Source organism: Planococcus citri, chromosome 5, assembly GCF_950023065.1.
Source record: "Planococcus citri chromosome 5, ihPlaCitr1.1, whole genome shotgun sequence".
Classification (NCBI taxonomy): domain Eukaryota; kingdom Metazoa; phylum Arthropoda; class Insecta; order Hemiptera; family Pseudococcidae; genus Planococcus; species Planococcus citri.
Genome location: NC_088681.1, coordinates 25,391,842 through 25,417,338, shown reverse-complemented (window position 1 = coordinate 25,417,338; position 25,497 = coordinate 25,391,842). Strand labels below are relative to the sequence as shown.

The following is a 25,497-nucleotide window of genomic DNA, read 5'->3' as shown; positions in this document are numbered from 1 at the left end:
GGGATGGACGAATTCACCAAGCCTACCAAATCAGGACCTGCAAAGTCGATCGGAATGGACGAATCGATCAAACCTACCAAATCGAGCCAGTCCAAAGAACCAATAAATATCGTAGCTACTGCCGCTGCGTATCGAGTCGCTCCTCTAGCTCCTACCATGATCAAGTAATTCCATATTGTACTTTGGTATCTTTTAGCTAAATAAATTCCAAATTTTTTAATGCCTCGATTCGTTGCTCAGCCGGTAGCCATCTTGAAATACCACCCAACCAAAAAACCGCCTTTTTGCCAAGCTTTATTTTAATCAACCAAGTTTCCATTCTCATCTCTGGGGTTGGTAGCAGCCAACTGAAAATTCCTTAGGTTTTTCGCTCTCCCCTTCCCTCCTAGTTCCACCGTTTTATACATTTTAACAAACTTTAAATATAACTACCTCCTGCTCCTCCACTATTCCATTTCGTATCCCTCGAGAAGCTCCAATATAAAAAGTAAATAAGCTTATAACTTCGCCATAATTCTTGCATCGCCACAACCTCTTGCTCTTGCACCCTAACTCAACGTAGAATTAACTAATGAAAATTCTCTCATTGTAAACAATGGGAAAAACAAAAAAAAAAAACACATTTTCATTAAAATCATCGTTCACTTTTTGCACTCCTTCAACAGACTTAGACTGAAATAATTTTTAATTTTCAACTAATCGAGTATCTCTACCTACGTTTAGCTATCTCTCCTCTCGTAAGTAATTATGTACATTACGACGTCTTCGGTCGCCAGACTTCCTATTTTGAATTTTATTCGCGACGAAAAATACTAAAATGAGAAAAGAAAAAAAACACCATCCAACGGGTGGTTAGATAAAAATGGCCGCCGGTATACCACTTCCGCATTCATCGAGTCTCTGTTTCCTCTCTCCTACCATGTTGGCATTGGACCCCTTGTAACCGAGAGGGATCTCTTGTCACTGTACATAGAGAAAAATCTGCATCTCGTACCTATTGCTTATGTCTCGGGTCTCGGTGCAACCCTTCTCTGAATGACGAGTACATACACTTTAAATGATGCTGTCGTTGTCGTCGTGTAATAAGTTTCAATAGACCTTTTTTTTTTTTTTTTTTAATTGTACACTGCCTCCGCCTACGATTGTTTTTTTTGCTTTCTTTTCTTTTAGTTTTTTTTCTACGTAATGTAGATTCCCATATTTAATGACCTCCTGCTTATACGAAATGCACATGGTTGTATTGTTCGTACGTTCATTGGCTGACTCGACTATTCGCATGCGGGTTCCACCAATCAGCCTACGACTTCCATTAGCCATGGTTATGGTTCTCAGTCTAGCAGTAAGTAAAGCACGAGTAAGTATAGTACAGATTTCGCATGTATGTATAATTAACGAGATGACGCATTAGAAGGAAGGCAGAGGAGTGCTCACTGAGCACCAATGACCTGGCCAAATTGGCTCCAAAAGGGGGATTTCTTTTTATTCATGTACAGATGCATGGTGTACAAAGAGGTGAAAAGATACCATCACGTGCTTCCAATTTTTGCCATTTTAGGTGTTTTTTGTTTATTTTTGTATTTTTCCAAGGCATTGAGAATCTTTTTCGAGCTTTTTTTCAAAAAAAATGTTCAAAAATATTCGAAACTAAAAATTATCAAAATTTTAAATTTACCGAACAAGATTTTCCTCACATTGATCGAGTTGAAAAATGAGCCTTCCACATGCTGAATTTTTTGCTGTCCAAGTTACCAAAAATGGAAACTGGAAATGATCGCTGGGGGGGACAGATGGATAATGTGATGCTGAGTGGAGGTTTTATGAATTCACACAATAATGATTCTTTTGTCAACTTTTTCTTAGTGGTTAGATTTTTATTTCTGTTTCAATTTTCCCCAAGTTTGATTGGATTTTAATTTTTTGATTCGGCTTGAATTTTTGACGAGATATTTTGAGAGAAAAGAAAAGTTATTCGTTATGATTTGAGCTCTAAACTAATTTTAATCTCGTACTACGAAGGCCTATTTTCACAGAATTTCAAGTGTCTCTAGGTAAAAAAAATTCATTTTTTTTCGTGTAAGTAAAAAATTTTTAATTGGAGGGGAGGGGGACATACAAATTTTTCGAAATCAAAATTTTGATCGTAAGAATGCCATCTTTGATTCATTCTATGGATTCACTAGGTAATTGATGATTTTTTTGGTCAATTTTTATGGTTTGGTCTTTTTTCAACTTTTTCCAAATTGGAATGAATTTCCAATTTTCATGTTTTGACCGGAGAAGTTTTGATTCCGCTGGGATTTTTTACTCAATGTGCCAACTTGCCAAGTAAAAATTTCAATCATAAATTGCCATCTTTCATTTATGAATTCGCTTTCTAATGGTTTTTTGGTCAATTTTTTGTAATGGTTTGATTTTTTGTTTTTATTCTTCCCAACTTGGACTGAATTTTCATTCTTTCACAGGAGATTTTTATATGATTCAGCTTGAATTTTTCGCTCAATATGGAATGCGGTGAGGGGGAGGGGGGTTATGCAATTCATAATTATATTTTATATTCAATCGAGCTTCTGAGTAATTTCGACCTGTTTTCACAGAATTTCAAGCACCTCGCCATTACATTTAAATTTTGATTTCAGGCAAAAAATGTTGCTTCAAATTTCATTCAAAATATTTCAATTCTGGGAGGCTGGAGGGGAAGAAGAGAGGAGTGGACAAATTTTTCCAGGTCAGCATTTTTTTTCAGAACAAATTTTCTCTGAATTCCTTACTACTCAAGAAAAAATAAAAATTATTAAAAAAATGGAAATTAAAATGCGATTGAAAAATGAAAAAAGCACGTCTTTTTGGCATTTTGGCAAGAAAAAGAAGAGCAAAAGCAGATTCAACAGAAATGTTTGCGTTTACAATTCCCCTTCCCCCACCACAAAGTCGATTTTCATTTACATTTTTTGATAAATTTCAAGTTGATTTTTGAATGAATAAAAATTAATTTGGTTTGAACGTTTCATTTTTTTTCCAGATATTTGACTATGTCTATTTCTATTCATTAATTTTTACTCCTCTCAGTTTTGTGCTCGAATTGGAAATTTTCGTGGAGAGGAAAGGGGAGGAGGGTTCGTCAATTTTGAATTAAATTTATTACCTATTGTGAGTTTTTCATAGATTTAGTTTCGTTTTCAAGTGAGTGATGTTTAAATTTTCATCTTTTTTAGATATTCAGATTACAGCTGTTTATTTTATGAATAAGTACCTCGCAATTACTTAGGTATGAATTTCTTAAAATGTTTTCAACTTCGTGTTTTTATTTAAATTTTGCCCAATTTTGAACAATATTACAAATTTTTCTGGAGTTTTTGAACTGGTTTTCTTCAAGCTTTGTTACATTCAATTTTTCCAGTTATTTTTTTTTCACGAAAATTATTTGTTTTTTTTTCAAGCTTCAAGTATTTTTCATTTTTGTTCAAATAAGTATACTTTTATTAAAAATTTGCAATTTTTTCTCGATTTTTACTTGATAAAGGTCGTCAGGGTCTTCTTTAAAAAGCAATCAAGGCGCCATGGTTCAGTCGTTCAGTGATCCCTAAATTGTTTTGTGCGAATTTTTTTCCAAATTTCGTTTGTTCTCTCATTTATTTCTTTCTAATATTTTTGCGTTTAATTATTTCCAAATTCATATTTAATTTTTGTGTTGTTTTTTTTTTCTATAAATTTTCCTCGATCTCAGGTTCTGCACAATTGACCTGAAATTCTTAAATTTTTGTAAAGTCTTACCATCTTTTTGATCTTTTAGATTTTTATGATCGGTTTAGCTATCTATAATCTATAATCAATTATTCACTCATACCGACTCATCTTTCGGCAAATCCATTTCCTCCTCGTTCATCTCGATTAAAATAAGATTTTAAAATTCCGAATAAGAACTCATTAAAGATTATTGGCTTATCGATAACAAAAAAAAAAAAAAAACGAACATTTTGTACAAAAAATTCCAGGAAACATCGCAACAATAAATACTTCAAACATCAAAGAGTAAAAATTATCGAAGATTTTGGCACAATGACTGGACAGCATTTAGCGCAGATTATAACGAAATCTCCGGCCATAAATACGCATAAAAATGCTAAATCTACAACACGATGATACCTATCTGGTAAGTTACAGTACCTTAAACCTAACCTAACCCATCAGTTAATCCGAAAATATTACCTCGTTCGACCCATACCACAATATAATCCAACGGGTTAGCGTAGGTAACAACAAGCCACAATCCTCTTTAGCCAGATACCTACTACTCGTGGGTACATTTACAGACTCTACAGCAGCTAATCCTTCTTATCAATTAGTAAAAATCCACGAGTAGGAAATTTTTTCCAGCGTAACAAAAAAACCATCGCAAAAAACAAAACTGCGAAATTACTCGTATTATGTACCTACTACTACGCGCAAACTCGGTACGATGTGTAATTTCGCGCTTCGACGAATAATTAATCAATATTACGATTATCCATAAGACGAACTAAGTACATGTTACAAATTTCAATCTTCAAGAGCTGGTATTTGTCGGGGAATTATCGCGAGATGAAGGAAGACGCAGTGAGAAACTGAGAGAGAGAGCTAGACTGCGAAATGAACAAACGTCTCTCGCGTATACTGTTTCTTAATTAACAATATCTGCTCCTTTTCTTCCTCGTCGTCGTCGTCGTCTTCTTCTTCCTCTTCTACGAGTAGTATACGCTTCTGTGTTGTTGAGCGAATTCGCGCGCTATTGTAGTACACGTATACATAAAGCTTGCGAAAGCGCATCTTTTATGGAGTACATACAAGGTGTCCCAGATGGGTGATTTTGTAAGCTAAAAGCCCAGATGATGGAGTTTTGTGAAGGTAGGGTACCTAGACCTACTGAAGGTAGATGGGATAAGTTTTCAAAAATATGATGCTTATTTTGAATTTGGAACTAGGAAGAGGGGTATTTGGAAAAAGAAATGGAAAGAGACTTTCTGCATTAAAATTTACCAGACAGAGAATCGAGAATTTAAAAATAGAAAAAAATCCAATGTTTGATGAAGCTAGAATGGACTCAATAATTTTTGGCCAGTTTTCAAAAGCATAAAAAATTGATAAATTGGGATTCGAACGTTGTACTACAAAAATGGACTTGATTTCAAAAGTTCTCAATGTTCGTGACACAATCAAGACATTTTTTGTCAAACCTCTTGGAGCCGCAGTAAAGGATCAATATTTGGATCCCTAATTCTATCGAGGCTATGCTTGAATAGCAAGTAGGTAGTTTTATTGCAACAACAAATGAGATTTTCTCAAAACCTTTTCAGAAAACATAAGAGCCTCAAAAAAGTTATTTTTTTCAATGTAAGCACCAAAATAACAAATGTTCTTCAGGAAAAAATGTCAAACTTTTAATTTGGATAAAACTAACTTTTGAGATTCAACTCACAAAATTGGATCAATTTACGACATAAATTATTGAAAATTTGAGAATTTTTTTACTGAATCATTTTTTTAAATTTTAAATGCAACATGAAAATTTTTAAATCCCTGTCTACCTCCTCCTTCATTTTTAATTTTGAAAAACAAAAAAATTCCAATTATTTGAAAAAATCAACCGCCAATTCCTTAAATAAATTAGATAGGCACTAAAAATTTGAGAAACGAAATCTTCAATTTTGTTAGCTTCATATACTACGAAAAAACACCACAACTTTCTCCAAAATAGGGCCAGGTATAAAACATTTTTTTCAAAATTCGAAATTCTTCATGTTTTCAGCAAAGCAAATCATTCAAAATCCAGGAGAGGCGGGGAGGGGAAAATCAAAATTTGATCTCATTAATCGAAAACTTTTTCACCCCAATTCGAAAAAATTCCAATTTGTTTCAATTTCTATTCTAAGTGCACGACATGGATTTTCCTCAAAACAGTTCTTTCAATAATTTTGTTTCTCTGAATTTTTTTCTAAAATTGAAAAAATACTTTCTCCCACAAAAAATTGAAAAAATAAGAGACTGAAATTTAAACATTTAAAAAAGTTACAATGGGACGAAATTCGAGATCATGAATCATGAGTCATGAGAAATGTCTTCTGCTCTCTCGCGAAATAATACTTAAGCATAGAAAAATTCAAATAGAACAAAATTTGAACTTTTTCCCCAAACATCAAAATTGGAAGACTTTAAATTTGGTATCTGTAACCACCCCTCCCCCAATCATGGTCAAAAATGCTATATAATTTGGAATCTTAAAAACTATTTTTCCACTCTTTATCTTCCTGCCTTCCCCACTCGAAAAGAAAAGAAAATACCAAAAAAATTCAAACAGAACAGAATTTGAACTTTTCCCCCTCAAACTCTTTATCCTCTCACTAAAAATTACTAAAAATTCAAAATAACTAAAATTTAAGATCTTGAAATTTTCCTTCATCCCCCTCTTCCTCTTGCCAAAAAAATGAAAAAAAGTTTTAAAAAATTGGAAACTTGACAAATATTTTCCAACTCTTCATCCCAAAAAAATTGTCAAAATTTTTGAAAATAAATCTGAAACACAAAAATTGGGAAACTTGAAAAATTGGTATTTGTAACCGAACCCCCCTCCCCCACCTCTTGATCAAAAATGCTATATTTTGGACTAAGGGTAAGGGCACCAATTATGGACCAGTCCGCAATATGGACCAGCGCCCGTTCTCATTGGTAATTAGCGCAATCTGTCAGGAAAAAATGTATTCTGATGTATTTTTCATCAAAAAAACAAATGAGACAAAAATTACAACTGTAAAGTCAAAACTCGCTGAGAAATTTACAAAAAACTGTTTTGAGACACTGAAAAATTTTTTCAGTGTGTTTTTCAACTTTTATTAAAATATATATGTGGTGTAATTTTCTAAATGGCACTGATGTTTATAATATCAAAAAAGGATGTAGTTTCTGCTGAAGTGATCAGTTTTTGCTAAAAATGAGGGTATGTACAGAAATTTTTGGTGCAAATTTTTTTTTTATGGGGTGCACTAATATGGACCACCTGTGATATTGAATTTTTTACTCATTTTTTACAGCCGCTGAAAAGGGGAAGGGGAATGCTTGAAATACTTTTTTTTGTTCATTTCTACTAATAAATATGATGTTTTGAAACGTAAAAATATGTTTATTTTGAAATTATTCTTTAGGTGGTCCATATTAGACATCCAAAATTTTGAACTGTCATTTTGACACTCGTCATTCAACAATTTGAAAAAAATATTCAAAATTAACCTGAACTGCTTAGAATAAGTTTTTTTGTTCATTTCTACAAATGTGAAAGTATGTTTATTTTGAAATTTTATAGGTGGTCCATATTAGGCGTCCAAAATTTCGAACTGTCATTTTGACACTCATCACTCAACAATAAAAAAAACATACTTAAAGTTGACCTTCACCCCTGAAGTTTTGTACAGTGTTGGTGGAAGGATAGAACTTCATTTTAAGCCTTTGTGGAGGTTTCTACCTCCTATAGTTTTCAAGTGGCAATCCTCCAAAAAAAAGTGGTCCATATTTGGTGCCTCTACCCTTACTAAAACCCATTTTTATACTCTAGTATATCTACCATTTCTTCCCTATACTTGAAAAGAAAAAAAAATACGAAAAAAATTCAAACATTACAGAACGTGGAAATTTGAAAGATTTTTCATTTCCCCCTCCCCCCAAAAAATCCAACTCCAAAAAAATAAATATGTATTTGGAAAATTCAAGAAAATATTCTCATCCTCTTCTTCTTCTCCCTTCCACAAAAAAATGGAAAAAAAGTTCAAAAAATTGAGAACTGTGTTCCAACTTTCCCCACTAAACAAAATTCTAAATCGAAAATAATCTAAAATATGTACCAAAATTAGCTGAAATTTGCACTTTGAGCCCCCCTTTCCCCAACCCTCTTGTGAATAAACGAATCGAAAAACAAAAAAACCAAAATCTGAAATCTTAAGAATATTTCCAAACGTTTTATTCTCCTCTCTTTCCAATTCCAAAAAAATGAATATTAGAGAAAAATTCAAATGTAACAAAATTTAGAAACCAGGAAAATTCTTGACCAAAAAAGTCATGAAATGAAAAAAAAGAAAAGAGTCAAAACTAGAAATTAAAAAAAAAATATAAAATCAATTGTATTTTTTTGTGACTGTATTATGTATTTAAAGGAACGAGAATCGATAGAGAATCGCAATGAAAATTTTGATCAAAATGTTGTTTTTTTGGGGAGGGGGGGGGTTTGTTCGTGACTTTAATTAACATAGGAAATGAGCAAAGAGACGGACATGATTTAATTTTTGGATTTTTTTGCTCGATATCTTCGGATTTAGCTCCCAAAAAAATCAAGCAACATCATTTCTTCATCGTTTGAATCATACCTAAATAATTATGCAAAAATATTTCAAGAGTTTACTATCCTCTTCCTCCCTCCTCCTCCTATTGAAATTTCTGAAATGTCTTATAAAATTTCCCATTCATTTGCAGCAAGCCAATTTGGGACACCCTGCATAAAATATATCTAATACACAGAGATATCGTACACATTTCGCAGCTCCGTAGCAGCATCGTCTTCTTCACTCTTGTTACTTCTTTCTCACTATGGTTATTATAACAACGTCTGTTACGATGCGATACGCCGCCAACCTCTTATTACCAGTATTAAACTTCTTACAATCGAGCTTTTCGCAAATGTACAGTAAGTAACAGAATGCGCTATTTTCTTACTTACAACAACTATACTCCATACTACACAAAAGTACCTACTACGCCACATTCGTTGAAAATTCTTCCACTGCGAGCTTTTCAACTCGATATAGTACGTAGAGAAAGACGAAAGGTGACCTCGTAAAAGAATGTGCTAACTTTGTACACATAGATGCACCAAAAAAAAAAAAAAAAGCTCGCAGAGAGAGAGAAAGAAAAAATCGCGCCAACGTAGTATACGAGAAAGAAATTAAAACTTACCTACCTAGCTACGTATATTTGCGCACCGGTACCAAGCAAGTAAGTAGGTAAGTATTACGAAGAGTAATCGGCATTGCTGTCGCGTAAATGGTATAAAAGCTCATTAACCACGAAATGGGCTTATTTATGCGAAATTCCTTTTTCTTTTGTAAATTACAAAGTTCGACTTGCTTTTTGGTTCAAGACACATTTTGGATTTTTACGAACGCCACGTTAGTACCTATATTTTTCCTTCTTCTCTACCCTGCCTCCTTTCCAGCTCGTCTTTCTTTCTGTGTAGTACCTACTGCAAGAGTATATGAGCTTTAGCGTAGTGGATCGCAGTATACGAATAGGTATAAGGTACCACTCTACCTACTCATTTCTCTGTCTGTGACGCTCTCGTACTTTCTTTTATAGCGAAACGAATTGCCGCTTGTAAAAGCATTACGATCGTGAACATTTTAACCCCCTGTACTTCTACGGCGCTTTACTTCTGGGAACATTGTGCCATCGAAAAAGCTCCTATACCTACCGATGCTCGTTGCTGGCGAATAACTACAGTACGTAGCCGTGTCACGAAAAGGAAACGTAACCGTCGGAGCGAACAAGTGTGAAAAAATTTTACGTCTATGAGTTTTGTCGCCGTCAAGTTTTTAAAATGAAGGGTGCTTTTTTATGACTTTTGGTCGTCGAGTATCGTTGTTGCGAGATCATCGTAACGTGTGTGCATTTGCGTTCGCGTTGGTACGTAAAAGCGAAAAAATTACGTTTGTAGACAGATAGGAAAGTTGAGATATCGTCTGGTAAAATTCACGAAGGAGGGGGGAAAATTCAAAAATTCTAAATTTATCCTATTGCAACGTATTTTGAGTTGAAATTCCGGGGAAAAAATTAAATTCTGAAAGAAGGGAGTAAAACTTTTAGCAGAAAATTTCTTTGAATATTTCAATTTGGGAGGAGGGAAGGGGTACAGATTAAAAAGTAGCCAGCAATTGATCCATTTTTGAAAATAAAAGTTTCAAAAAAATACTCATGGGAAATTTCAAGTTTTCTTTTTTGAGAAAAAAAATTATGCATCAAGGCTTTTCCAGTAGAAAATATTTTTATTTATTTTTTTTCAAAATTCAATGTTTTAACAGAGGTGAAGAGGGGCAACTAGTTTAGATTAAAATTTTTCAGTTTTTCAAAAAAAAAAAACAACAAATTGATGAAGAAATTTTTCTTTAAAAAATCAGAATTTTGAAAGAAAGTAACAGTAAATGGAAAACTTTGAAGGATGATTTGAAATTTTGTAAAAAATTAAGACTTTGGACAGGACGAAATTTTTCTTTAGAAATATTTAAATTTAGGGAGGAGGGAGAGAAAACAGGTGAAAATGTATCCAAGTGAAAAATTATTCCATTTTTAAAACATTATTAGAAAAGTGTTGAAAAAATGGAAGTTCTGAAAGAATAAGAAAAATTTCAAAGTTTTGCAGAAAAAATAGACCTGCAATGGGCAACTTTTTCAAATGTTTCAATGGTGGTGAGGAGGGAGGAAAGAGGGGGGGGGGTTCAGTCCGGGTTTAAATCTTTCTGTTTTACAAAAAAAAAAAAAAAAAAGGAAAGAGAGAGAGAAAATATGGAAACATGAAAACGAAAATCAAAATTTTGAAAAATAAATAAATAAATGGAAAACACAGGACTTTTTGAAATTGATAATTTCGTCAAAAAAGTATAGAACTCTTCGCAGGATATTTGTTCAAGTTTTGTGGGGAGAAAGATAGTACGAGATGGGAACGAATCTAGTCAAAATTTATTCAAGTTGAATAATTTTTTAATTTAATATTTTTCCAATTTCAAAGAGAACTTGGCTTTTTTGAAAGAAAACCAAAATTCTGATAGCAGAGAATGAATAGAATCAATTTTTTATTGAATAAATATGGAAAAAACAAGACAATTTTTTGACGAAAACAGCAGCACTCTTGGCTGGAAATTTGTTTAAATGCTTTAATAATTTGTGAAGGGCCAGATGGTGGTAGGGGGAGGGCGTTTCAAATAAATTTTTTTTAAACAGAAAAAAAAACAAAACCAACATTTTGAAAGAGGAATAAAGAATACTTAAATGGTAAATTTCAAAGTTTTAAATACTGAAAAAAATATTAAAAATCAAGACAAATTTTTGTATTTTGCAAAAAAAAAAAAAAAAAAAAAAAACGAGACCCTCGGCGAGAAATTTAGAAATTTGTTTAAATCTTTCAATTTCATGAGGCTAAAGATTGCAAATTAAGGAAAAGAGCGAATCATGCAAAAATTTACTCAAGCCAAAAATTCTTTTACTTTCAAACAGAATTGAAAATTATTCCTTAAGAAAATTCTGGAAAAAAAGTGAATACCTAAATGTAAAATATTTTTAAAAAATTGTAGAAACGACAATTCTAAAATTTTGTCAAAAAAGCTGGATATTTTTAAAAGTGTTACGATGGGGGCGAAGGAAAGAGGCTGGTATGGATCAAAATGTATTTAAAAATAAAATTTTCATATTTTTCTCAAAAGAAAACAAAATTTTCAAAAAGTTGATTGAAAAATTGGAAAAAAGTGGACCTATTGAAGGAGCTTCAGTTTGATGACTTATAACGATAAATGAAGAATGAGGGGGGGGGAATCAATCGATGGCCTATTGTGTAACTTTTGGATAATTGGTCCTGAAACCCACTTTTTTTATTTTTAAATAAAAATGTCATATTGACTTATTTTTTTTGAATTTTAATTACTTATATGTATTAATTTTAATTTAATATTTTGTTTTGCTAAATATAATATTTTATTTTTTAAATTTATTTTAATAATAATTTTCATCATAATTTTTATATAAATAATTTTTTTTCCCATTATGAATGGTTTTCCTCGAAAATTGAAGGTGTTATATGCTTTGAAAAATACATATGAGATTTTTTGCCAACTTCCTCAAAATTTTAAAAAATTGAAATTTCACCTATCTCAATAATGAAGATGTAACTTTTTGAGCTCCTGGTGCCTTGAATTTTAAAAATACTCAAATGTACTTTATGGAATAACCTATTGTATTCGTCTCAAAAAGTTATCTCAAAATTTATAATGAAAAATTTGGCTTTTGAAATGTCCCAAGTCGCAGACGTGTTGAAATTTCACGTCTGGTTTTTAGAATTGGCAACATCGCAACCAATTAAACACGTTCATTAAACAATCGTTGATATCAGAAGAAGGAGATTCCTCCAACGTAATGCGATTTTGCTCGTTAAATATGACACGTTCGCGAACAAGGAAGCGGAAAAAAAAGTAGAAGAAAGTTGACTTTACTATAATGCTATAACGTGAACTTCTCTCGACATAGTATAGTACATATAATAATCTTTAGACGACGCGCGACGTTTACACGTCTTCGTTGTCGTACAGTGTGTTAAAGAGTTTGCCGGTAGTTTTTCACACTTATTACCAAGCAGCGTGATACACGCAGCAAGAATTTCAATTACCAAAGAGCATTCTTCTTTCGACGTTAACGTCTAAATCGAGAAGCATCGTGCTTGCCACTGCCACAGCCGATAGATCAACGAGTGCTCCTGCCTACATACTTATTAATCGAAAGCTGGCCAAACTTGGGCGGTATTTTTTTGAAATTCGCAGTCTTCCTCACTTCCGAGACGAGGAAATATGGGAGGTTTTCTCTATACTCTATAGGCTGATTAAAAATGAAAAATTCGTCGGGGTAGTAATTTAATTTGACATACATGACGACAATGTGTCGCACTCGCAACAAGTGCATACGTAATATAGACATAGAGATGATGTAAACAGAACGATGTAGAGAAAAATGAAGCCGACGACGCGACGATACGACGACGTTGGCGAAAAAATAATTACGTCGGGCGAGACTACATACTATATACACGACGCTGGTTGTTTGATGTGAAAAAAAAGCCAGAGACGGCGGAAGGCGCGAGGATTTATAAGCGAGAACTATACCGACGTCGAGAGAGAAAGCAAAGCTAAAATTTCAACTCGCAACTGAAAGCATACAGACCCAAAAAACAGTGCAAGAGAGACAGACCCAAACGCGGAGACGTATTAAAGAGACGCGAATACGAACGCTGAATGTCGTATAAGCCGAAAACAATGTAATATTTAAAATATAACTCGGTACGCGACGCACAAGAACGGCTTTTTTTTTATCAGCGATTCATTCGCAAAAGCTATGAAAAAAATACACAGAGAAAGAGAAATCCCACATATATACATAGAAGGAAACAGAGAATACCGAATTTTTTTCTCCAGCTTGTACACAAACGCGAAATAGCGAAAGAAAAAAACTCAGAACGCCGAAACGAGACAAAATAAAGTTCAATGTACCAAGTAAAAAAATCTTTAATGAAAAACAAGGGGGAAAAAGGTCGTCTTCGCGTCATCCATAATCTGCGCTCTCTTGCTCGCCAAATCGTTATACATTTTGAAAAACAACTCCACTTCAAAAAGTATATAAGCGGCGTTGTGGAATACAAAAACTTTTCACGTGGTACTTCATTTCTACGACGAGCTATATAATTTTTTTTTTCACTGTCTTTTTTGCGCGTTGGTACAATTTTTTCGTCGTATACTTTACCATTACATTAAATACACGAAAATAATAAAAAATTATAAAAACTACAGTCGCAAAAAGAAATGTTCCTCTTGCCACCATCCTATGTACTAACAGTCTCAGGTATATACCAGGAGAAATATTTCGTATAATGAAACCGTCCTCATCCTCAGTTTTCTATGTAAATACGAACGAGAATTTTTTGTTTTTTTGCATTTTTATATCGCGAGTTGTGAATTTTATAAATTCTTTACCGTAAAAATTTTGTTAGGTACTCTGGTGAAATTTCAAATAAGCCTTGTTTACGACCGAAAATTATTTTTTCGACGAGAAGTCGGTTTTTATATAGGCTGACGAATTTCTCCACTTATTTTTTTTTGGTCAAAGTAAATGTGTAGAACGTTTTTTCGGCCTTGTTTTCATTTATTTAAAATAATGTAAAATTTATTCGTCCGTTGAGCGGAAAAGGCCTTATAATAGTAAAATTTCATCAATTTGAATCTGTAAAACCGGAACTCGCTGAAGATGGAATTTCGGTGCTGACCTAGTTTTTCATCGTAGCTCGAGAGTCCGGAACTTGGTTTTATTTTCGGCTTTACTTTACAACCGACGAGGAAGTAAACACTAGGAATTTTATATCGTTATCAGTGGCCGCATTTTTCGTCATGATAAATTTTTACTTTGAATTTTTGCTACAGGAATACCTACTAATTTTTTAATCTTATAGCAAAAACTTTTTTTTTTCACTATTTTTCCCACCCAAGATGATCAATTTTGATTTATTGCGATGTACCATAAACAACAATCTACCTTCGCTGAATTTCCTTCAATTTTTGAGAATTTTTAATTTTTTTATCTTTCGTTTTCCAAGAAAAAAAATCGAAATTTGATGAAAATAGAGCTAAAAAAGTTGTAATTTGATTTATACGCTAATTTTGATCTCCATAATCGAATAGTAGTAGTTTAAACCCTTCTAAAAATCTATCGAGAATTTTTGAATTTTCTAGTTTCAAAAAAATGCTCGTAAAAACAGCTCAAAAAAAAATACAGCACTTTTCAAACACTTCAATCAATTACTTAAGGTACGAGTTTTAAAAATTCTGCTCTTGTAAGTTGAAATCTAAAATTTTCTCTTTAACCCTTTCATAGTCCACAAAACGAAGTGTTAACAAGAAAAGCAAAAATTTGAGACCATATTTTTGAAGTCTCAAATCTATGGATTACATTTTTGAGCTATTCTGGGGCACTCGTGAAATTTCTTAAATTCTTAAATTCTCGAAGGGGGAAAAATATTAAAGTGACATGGGCAGATTTCGAATAATTCTACTTCAATATAGTGCGTAGCCAAGGAGGATGGGTGAAGGGGTAGTCACTCTCCCCCTCCCCCCTCCGAATGAAAATTTGCTATAAAACGAACCAAAATTATCGTTTTTTACCTCTTTGAACCAATTTCTCATTATTTTCACACCAATTTGAAAATCCTTGAAAAAAACTTAGCAAAGTCATTTTTTTAAGAACAAATTTTCAAAACTGAAAAATTAGCAAGTCTACTGGGGGGTCCAATATGGCTCAAAACCACCCTAAATTTATTGGAAATGTTCAATATGCTATAATCTCAATTTTGGTTACAAATTGATTTTTTTTTTCATTTTCTGAGAATTTCTTCGAATTTTTGCATTGTCTATTTATCACGACAAAAACATCAAAATTTGATCACAAAAGAGCTGAAATGAACAATGAAATTCAATTAATGACCCAATTTTAATCTCCTTATTTTTATAAAAAAAGTTCCAATAAAATTTAACGTCTACAAAATGAAATTACCCAGACCACTTCAATCACAAATTTTCAAATTCTGTTCGTTGCAGTTCAAATCCAAAATTTTCTCCAGCAATCATTTTTGACAAAAAAAAAAAAAAAAAAAAAAAAAAACAATGAAAAAGTCACTACAAAAATGTGTTAACATAAAAATTAATGATTTGGATTTGTATTTTTAAAGTCCAAAATTAACTGTTGATTTTTTAAAACAATTTTGGAGCCTTCAATAATTCTTCGGTACTATAGAGAAAAAAAACCAACCAATAGAAAAATGGTTGAATATTATTGTAAGTACCTCAATTGATTAATAAAATGGCCATGCACAAAGATTGTTAAACTCAATTTTATGTATGTAGAAGTTAAATTCATTATTTTTGGGCCCTTTTTATAAGAATTTTTCAAAATTGAAAAACCCAAAGGTCCACTTCAGGTTTTGAAATGTCGTAAAACTACCATCGATTAGTTAGGATGTTCAAAATAGGGTAAAACTATAACTCAAATTTCAGTTTTTGATCTCTATTCCATCAAATTCCAATTTTTCAAATAAGAAATTATCTGAATTTGAAAATTAAAAAATTCCTCAAAAATCGAAACATGAAAATATCTAAATCGCAAATCCACAGACATAAAGTCAAAGAGGATAATTCGTCCTTGGGTTTGATTTTTTTGGAAATTCCAAAAAGTAAAGACCTGAAATGAATTATATGAATCAGAACTCGCCAACAAAATTCCCAGAAAAAAATTTAATTTCTATGCACTTTGGTAATGAAAAAAAAATTCTTCCGAATTCAATTCGATAATTTATATTTTTTGTTCACAAGTGTATTTTTTTAATGAAAAGACCAAAATGACATTTTCTCTCTGCCTGATCTGGCTCTTGACAGCTCTTGTCTCAACCTACTGAGAAAGGGGTGTTCAAAAAATTGGGAAATTGAATTTTGGCTCCCTACTTAAACTGAATGAGCTTTCTATGATGTTCTTATGGACTTAATTTTCAAAAATTCGCCAAAATTCTAAATATAATATGCAACAGCTGAAACAGTAACATTCTCACAACAGGAAAATCTATTTTTTAATTTTTTTTATCCCCTCAACTCCTGCAAATATCAAGATCGTCCAATTTGTTTACACGTGTACACTTTGGGTTGCAGTAATACCAGTCAAATTATTCGGAACCATCAACAGAACACCCAGAACACTTAACGTAACAATGTACTTGATGAATAAATAAAACTTACGTGTGCAAGGCATAGTTTTCGGATCTTTGGCAGCTCGATAAAATCCATTATTACATCTGCATTCGGCGAATCCGTAATCTGGAGCTTTGCTATTAGGTGGACACGTTTGACATCTATCATCTCCAGTACCATATTTAAACTTTCCAGGAGGGCACACTAAAACACGAATAAATACCATGATTATTTCATTATCGCTACTCGTAAGAGTAATTACACTCTGGAGATCCGTTTAACCGCACCAATGAAAACCATACGTATAAAACTATACTCGTACGACTATGGCATGCTAAGGTATACCTACTCGTTAAGGGGGTAGGTAATTATCGCGCTTTCGAGCTTATATGCAGTAGCAGCGTTTACATACGCCAAAGGGTGTATCCTGTATCGCGGCATAAATGAAAATATAACTCGTTTCCTGGCATGGTCAGGACGCGGAGGGGGGAAACGATGAAGGGACTTTTGCTGTGCGGCAATACACATAGTAGTATAGTGTAAACCGAAAGGCGAATATCACGGAAACCTTACGTTGTTAGGAGGAGGAGAGAGTGAGAGAGACCGTAACCTGATACAAATCGCGTACACATACACATTGTGGCTGTGACTCTCGTACTCTGGCTCCCAAGAAAAACGATGATAAATGAGTGAAGTAGCGGTTACGTTACAAACTGTAATTAAACAGCCGGACAATGAGAAATGAAACGGTATTTGTTAAATGGCTATCTTTACATTAGACCGTACAAATGATACAGTGGTCAGTATACACTATACTATACGCTGTTCTCCTCTGTATACTATATCGTAGTACAACCTTCGCTCTTTACTGCCCAGTGCCCAATGCCCGGTGCCCCTTCACCACCTAATACAGCAAGGCGCGTAAAACGCAAAATATACATTAATCCTTTCCCCTATATACGTTGGGATTTTTTACACCCTCCGGTTATATCCTCCTCACACATCGTGCATGGTCCCATTGGGCCATCTATTCATCGTTATTATAGTACCTAACTACCTAGAGCTGTGGCCACGAATAGTAAAAAAAAATTCCACTTGCACACTCTCGCAGAGCGAAATAGCACACACATTAACGTTAAGGTGGCTCTGGCTGAGGCTATATACGACTGCGATTTTTCTTCACTTCTTATTCATCAGCCAGCGACACACGTTATCGACTCCTCGTGAGTACCTAATGCTGCTCTTTGGCGGCGCTTTCCATCTTTTTAAACTCGGCGCCTCTGTCAGCCATCTTACATGCTTATTATACATACATATATACGCGTTTGCGTATGGTATAGATAAAGCAAACACGCAAACGAGCTCGTAATTAACATCATTCTTGTTCTGGGTCTTGTTTACTTTTTGCCAATTCCGTTTAACCGATGTTTGGTGTTTCATTTTACGCGTATGTGTGAGTAAAAGTACCTACCTACAACTGCAGAAGAATGACGACATATCGCGATTAAAACGCAAAATATTTGATAGGTAAATACACGCGAAGAGATTGTCTCTTTTTTCGTGTCTCGTGTGTGAACTTAGCTGCTCATCTAGCTGATGCTGCAGGAAGCCATGATAAGCTACATATATTAGAAGGTATGCGAAGGAATTTTCCAAAATCTGCAACCCTGAGTATTTGTTTAGGTTGTCTATGGGAGAGTTCTCATCAGATTAGAGTCACTTTTGGTGCACAGAAAAAGAAACTGAGATGTTCACATGTCTCTAATTTGAGTTCTTTCACTCAAAAAGAATTTTAATGCCGGATCGTACTCAATTTTTTTTTAAAAAAGCTGACTTTAGAAATCAAAACTGTTTCAAAAAGTAACCAAAAAAGTTACAAAACATGAGCAAAACTTTTTAAAAAAGGGAAAAAATCACCAAAAAAAATTCCATCGAAATCTAAGGTGAAAATATTGAATACTTATTTCGAGTAAAATTTACCTAAAGATAAAACTCGATCAAGACTGTGGCAGTTTTAGCAAAAAGCAGAAGTTTAATGGCAAAAAAATGATTCCCTTTTTTTTTCTTTTTTTTTTGAAGAAAGTGAAACAATATTTTGCAACTTTTTGGCAATTTCTGGCAAAAAACTGAGAATTTCTGACAAAAAAGCGAGACTTTTGGGCAACAGTGGGGGAAAATGTTGAAATTTTTTAGTTTTTCATTTTTTCAAAAAAAAAAACTAGCTTTACCAGTAGTAATTAAAAATGTTTCAAAAAGTAACAAAAAAACTTACAAAACAAAAGCAAAACATTTTAAAACAGGAAAAAATCACAAAAAAAATTTCTATCGAGTTTAAGGTGAAAAAAATTGAACATTCCGATTGAGATTTACCTAAAGATGAAACTAGATCAAGACTGTGGCAATTTCAGCAAAAAGCAAAACATTTGATGATTATTGGCAAAAAAAATACTGCAATTTTTTTAGAAAAAAAAGTTAGACTATTTTAAATTTCGAAACTTTTTGATAATTTTTGGCAAAAAACTGAGAATTTCTGACGTAAAAACGAGTGTTTTGGGCACCTCTTGGAAAAAAGGTTGAAATTTTTTGTTTTTTCAAAAAACCAACTTCAGTAATCAAAAATGTTTAAAAATGTAACAGTAACCTAAAAATTTACAAAACGTAAGCAAAACGTTTTAAAATAGGAAAAAATCACAAAAAAATTTCTATCGAATTTAAGGTAAAAAAAAATAGAATATTCAAATAAAAATTTACCTAAAGGTGAAACTCGATCAAGACTGAGGCAATTTCAACAAAAAGCAAGATTTTTGGCGATTAGAGGGTAAAAAAATAGTTGCCATTTTTTTTTCTCAAAAAAGTGAGATAATTTTGCAACTTTTTGGCAATTTTTGAAAATTTGGAAGAGAAATTTTGGGCAATTGTTGGGAACAAGGTTGAAATTTTTCATTCTTTATTTTTTCAAAAAAAGAACACTTTTTTTTAGCAAAAAAGAACACTTTTTTTTAGCAAAAAAGAACACTTTTTTTTAGCAAAAAAGAACACTTTTTTTTAGCAAAAAAGAACACTTTTTTTTAGCAAAAAAGAACACTTTTTTTTAGCAAAAAAGAACACTTTTTTTTAGCAAAAAAGAACACTTTTTTTTAGCAAAAAAGAACACTTTTTTTTAGCAAAAAAGAACACTTTTTTTTAGCAAAAAAGAACACTTTTTTTAGCAAAGAAAGAGAATTGTAATGACGATTTTGACGAATGACGAGATTGTTTTTAATTTTTGGCAAAGCGCGAGACTATGACAGTTTTAGCGAAATGCAAAGCTTTTTAGTGATTTTTGACATGCAAAATAAGTGAGATTTTGGCCATTTTCAGTAAATAATAATTTTTTTTTTTTGAATTGTGAGTACATTTTTGATAATGAGCCAAATACGAGATTTCTGCCTTTTTTTTTCAAATTCAATACTACTTTGTCAAACCAGGAGTAGAGCAAGCTCTTGAGCCGTTTTTTTCCACCCCCCCTAAATTTGGAATAAATGGGATCATCAGCAGTGGTCAATTAGGCTTCAATAGTCTTAAGGAAAATTTCGGTTCTCAATCATAATGAGAAATAACATTTTATGGCTTCAAAATGTCAAAAAAAATAGGTCATTTTGTATGCTTTTATAATTGAAAAAAATTTGGAATCAATAACATCGTGGCTAAAAAATAAATAAAAATTACCCTCCAAACCTCGGGCAACTAAAAAGCGTCAAAAGAGAATACAGAAAACAGCACTATATGGTTTCAAATCCATCTGTGTACAGAAATGAGAAAATTCTCAATAAATTCGGTTTTTGGAAGTTTTTCTGTGATTTTTTCAACTTAATTTTAATTCAAATACAATTTCAAAAGTTGCAAAAGAAACATAAATACCTAATCAATAATAATTGACTATTCATATCAAGTACAGTTCTTGGTTTTTGTCAAAATAAGTTATCAAGTCTTCCTTCTTTCAACTAAAATAGCAAAAGTCCATTTTTTTTGGCCAAAATTGAAAAAATTCTGGTTTTGACCAAAATTTTAAATGATTCCTATTTTTGCCAGCATTGTAGCAAAATCAACCTTTTGTTTTAGCAAAATTGAATGTGTTCATTTCAAAAGGGCCTAAGTCGACTAAGGCCCTTTTTAAATACGAACGTCAAAAAATAAGTGCGCCGTCTTACCCAGGACTACCTTTTTCAGCTCAACAAGTTGAACTGCCCTGAAATGGATTTTTCAGAGTTTAGATCAATTTATCAAAATTGAATATTTGGCTGGAATTTTTCATAAAAATTTGAGGATTTTAGGGTGAAAAAAGTAATATTGAGATTTGAGCTAAATCATCTCAAAAATGACGCAAATCGGAGTATTTTGACTCGCTAAATTCAAATATAGCGATGAAAAAAAAATTAATAGAAAGCAATAGTCTCTTGGGCGAAAAATACACTATAAACACATTTTTTTTTCTGTGTATCATTCAGGTAATAAATTACGCCACTCGAAAGGTGCCAAAAATTTTTTTCTTTTTCAAAATTGTCAGCTGGAGAAGAAATTCAAAAAAATCGACCCTGATTGATAATGATTCATCATTTGACCTTGCTACAGTCTTTTCACACAAGCTTTGTTCTCAACTTGGATTTTAAAAAATAGAATAAAAATGAACTCGAAGGCCCAAAACGTACACCTATATATTTTTCGGTCACCGAGCCACCAGATCTATTCAAACACTCGTGAAAATAAACTGGAACAATACTTCTCCAAAATGGTTCAAAATTAAACAACACTCGGATGGAATCTACACCTCCAGTATATAAAATCTCTCTTCATGAACGAAGAGGGGAAAAAAGTCAATTACCCACCTACCAAAAAATCTGAATCAACGAAAATGAAACTCGCGAGGTATTTTTCCTCAACTCAATCCCCTCTCATCTCACACCTTGTTAAAACCACCACATCGTTGGGTTCTCGTAATTCATCAATTTCTCCCAAAAATTACATTCCATTACGCTTACCAGAGCAACAATTTCAATTCATCTGGCAACGAATCCACAACACCTCCGCTGGCACATCCGTTCTGAATATTCGCAAAGACAAAGATGAACTCTTCACGGTATAAGTACATACGTACGGGTAGGTAATAAATTCATTGACATTTTTAGCATTTCAAATATGTGAAACATTCTTGGTTTATGAGCTGGCCTCACACAAGAAGCAACCAAAAAAAAAAGAGAGGAAAAAGCAACCATCGCCGCCACATTACCTTTACCATTCATCAGCCGCGACTCCTCCATTTGGTGGTATCTGCTATATCTCGGTGTACGAAATATAAACCAGTTCATTTATCAGATTCACAGATCGCACGCACATCCAGATCCACCATGCAGAGTGAAAGAGAAAGAGAGCCAAAGCGGTATTTTTATTCGAAATAAACTCGGCTAATAATTAAATCATTAATGTGAATTACAAACGTATTATTCTTCTTTTTAAAAACGAATGAATAGATTTTTTTAATTCCTCTTCTTTTTTTAGTAATTTAATTCGGTATGGCGGTGGCGTTGGCTGCGCTGTGTTCTCATATCGTATAATCTCAAACCGGTATCCGCGTAATAAAAACTCTCTTTCTGAGGCCTTAATTTGTACTCAGCACATATATAAAACAATACACCGAGTTAGGTCTTGGTATAGGTACATTACATCTATTATCGTGCAGATTTTTTTCATACGCGAATTTCCTCCGACCCGACCACCCTCGCTCAAGCCCCGGCTTTGGCTTTTTATACCAACCCAGAGATTTATGACAGCTCGATCGACATGCTCGCCAAAGCTAGGCGAAATTTATTATTAATAAATTCGTTAAAACGAACCCGAGAACGAGTGATCGCGACCATGGCGATGATTTGTTTATCGCGAACGACCAGCCACAGCGCCATCCTACGCTGATGGCCAATTTGTTCGATATTCTGTCATCGCCAAAAAAGAATGATCATTGGCGAACTGCGCGAAGAAAGCAGGGGGGAGGAAATCACTTAAGTATAATGTAGTATTTCTCACCGTTACAAGTTTGTTTTTCCAAATCCGCTTCGAAACCGGCTTTGCATTTACAGCCGCCTGTAGGTAAATACCATTTTCCATCTCCTTTGCATAGGTACATCGGCGTATCGACTTGTTCGGCGTTATCCACACATCGTCCAATGGCTTGCTCGATCACAGTCACTTCACGCCCGGTAGGTGTGGCTGGGAAATGCGCGAAATTAATCGTGACTGCTGGACAAGTGATGTAATATACCTGAAAAATCAAACGTATAAAAAAATTACAAATCTGCAGTCGCAAAATCGTATTACAGAGTTCTTTCACCTTTTTTTGGCTACCTTGTAGTAGCCTAGAAATGGCATTATTTTCAGAACAGAGTGTAGTAGGCCTACAATCCTACATAGACCATCGTCAATCTAGAGAGAATGTCGCTCATATAAACGATTAGATGAAGGGGAGGGGGGAGGGGAGGGAGCCCAAGTAGGTACGTCTATTTTAGAGCAGAAGAAAAAAATCTTCAAAAATTATTGAGAATGAAATTTTCAAACATGGCTTCAAGTATTATTTTTTATGAAAAACAAAAAAGGTTCCTTTGACGAAGTAGGCATCTCTGAAAGTGAACCTGGAGTGATAAACACAAAAATCTCAACAATGAGTCCGAATTTTTCGAAACCACACTGTCCCTAATAGTTTTTTTTGATTTTGAAAAATTGAAAATTTCATTTAAAAGTAGGTACCTACTTTTTTTGGTCGAGTTGGAAAGTAAAATTTGAATGTGTTTTTGAGATTGAGATTGAAAAATTCACAATTTCAAAAATGTTGAAACGCATTTTTTCAAGTTTTTTTTTGTTTTGAAACTTGAATGCTTGAAGCTTGCTCTATTTTGAAATATTTTTAATCCATCTTAAAAAATTGTGCAAAGAATCATAGTTTATAATTTCAAAAATTTCATTTTTTGACCACCCATCAAAAATTGTACCCTTCAATATTCTTGAAAGAGGGAACTTAAAACTGGAAGAGAAACCATTTTTCGTGAATTTTTCATCTGAAATAGTTCAGAGGGGTGGAAGGGAGCGAGGAGAGGGGGGGGGGTTGCAAAATAAGCAATAGACTCCAAAAAATCGCCCAACACAGAAAAAAAATTGAAAATTCTGGAGAAACACAACTTCAAAAATTGATGTTTTTCTCGTCTCTCTTTCAAAATTTACTTATTACAATTAGACACTTATAATAATATTTGTATTTATTCGATTTGAAAGGCAGAGAGGGGAGAGGAGATGAGATACAGCATTAATAAACATGATTTTTTCTTCTTTCTCACTGCTGTGCTCTCCATTAAATTCAGAAAAACATTTGAAAAAAGGTTGAGAGACATGATTATCCTTCAGCAATGAGACTGATTTTTTTCTGAAAGGTAATGATCTTCTCCCACTTCTCATTAACGAATAATAGAAGCACAGCAGAAAATGTTTCTGCGAGATCAGAAAAGTGAGGGCTTCATTTTCAAATCTAAAATATTTCAACTTTCTCCCGTTTTGAAAATTTCAAGCTTTACCTTATCTTATTGTAATAATTTTTCAATTTTTGATTGATAAGGTATTTCTTTCTCATTATCAGTAAAATTTGAATGGTGTCAGTCGTCCAACTCTATCCCACTCCTCATTCTAAATCAAAATTTTTCAAAAGCTGACACTCGGAAAATTTTGAAAATTCAAAGCACACACGTGATAAGTACATTTATTTTTTATGAAAAAATGACTTGGAATTTATTAAAAAATTTTCTCTCACTAAAAATGAATAGGAGGATATATTTTCATTTTTTTATTTAACATTAAGGAATTTTGATCCCCTCCTCCCTTCTATAAAGTCTTTCACGAACAGAAACTCAAATTCAACAAAAAAAAAATTTCAATTGATTCAGCTTGAAAACATTTTACTGTTCCTAAAAAGTTTCAGAATTGGAAATAGGTATCTAGGAATTCTGGACACAGGCGCTTTGATGAGGAGAGGGGGGAGAAGGTGCAGAAAAATAACGATTTTAAAAGAGTAATTCTCCCCTTCTCTCACTTCTCCGGATTGCAAATGATTACCGTTTCTAATTCAAGAAAACTTAAATCTATTCAGAAGTGTTTTTGGTCAAATTAAGGATCAAGAAGATATTGAACAAAAATTCCAAATTGTAGGTTAGGTTGGGTCGTTTTTTGAAGTTTTTTCGAAATTCAATTCAAATTTTCAGATCCATGTTTAATCCTTCTCTCCTGCCAAGAGCTCAAAAGTTTGAAAAACTTTGAAAATTTTTGAATGTTTCGATTTGGGAAAAAATGGTTTCTTGATGACTTGGCACTATTTCCAGGAGTACTCAAAATATTGCGTACCTAACTCTCTTTTCAAGATGATAAAATTAGAATTGAACTACTGATTTACATTCCTACGTGATAATAAACATTAATAAATTACCTAGGGCTAAACTAAAAAAAAACGAAAAAATTCATTTTCTGAACTTTGAATTTTTTTGCAAGGCTCCTTCAAATTTTTTTTAAAAAATCTAAAACGATTTTGTTCGATTTTTCTGACAATTTTGATGAAATAATTTATGTTTGTAGCTAAAATCTTCAATTTTCAAAAAGCAATAGGTACCAAATTACCAATCTATGAAGAAGGCAAAAAGATAGTTTGTTGACGTCAATTATCCCTTTCCCCTCACCCAGAAAACAAACAAAACCACCAAATAGTTTCAAGTTTCGTTAAAAAGTGAAATCCTACCGTATATCAAATTCATCTCTTAATACTTTTTAATCCTCTCAAACATCCACTTACCACATAAAAGATTTTCTTAAAAATCCAAAACTACATCTCTGCTCTCGGCTATCTCCCTGTTTCGTACAAACACTTTACCATCGAGTGAGAAAA

General features: G+C 33.1%; 1 protein-coding gene across 14 annotated transcripts in view; it reads right to left on the bottom strand.

Annotated features, from left to right (window-relative positions):
* The window catches only part of Eph (Eph receptor tyrosine kinase), a 395,699-nt gene that overhangs the window by 15,371 nt on the left and 354,831 nt on the right, over positions 1-25,497 (bottom strand). For all 14 annotated transcript variants that reach the window (XM_065365324.1, XM_065365329.1, XM_065365327.1 and 11 more), the window contains exons 6-7: positions 22,608-22,842; positions 16,599-16,754 (exon numbers count right to left, since the gene is read on the bottom strand). In XM_065365324.1, the coding sequence (XP_065221396.1) occupies positions 16,599-16,754; positions 22,608-22,842 (391 nt within the window). The remainder of the gene's footprint in view (positions 1-16,598; positions 16,755-22,607; positions 22,843-25,497) is intronic.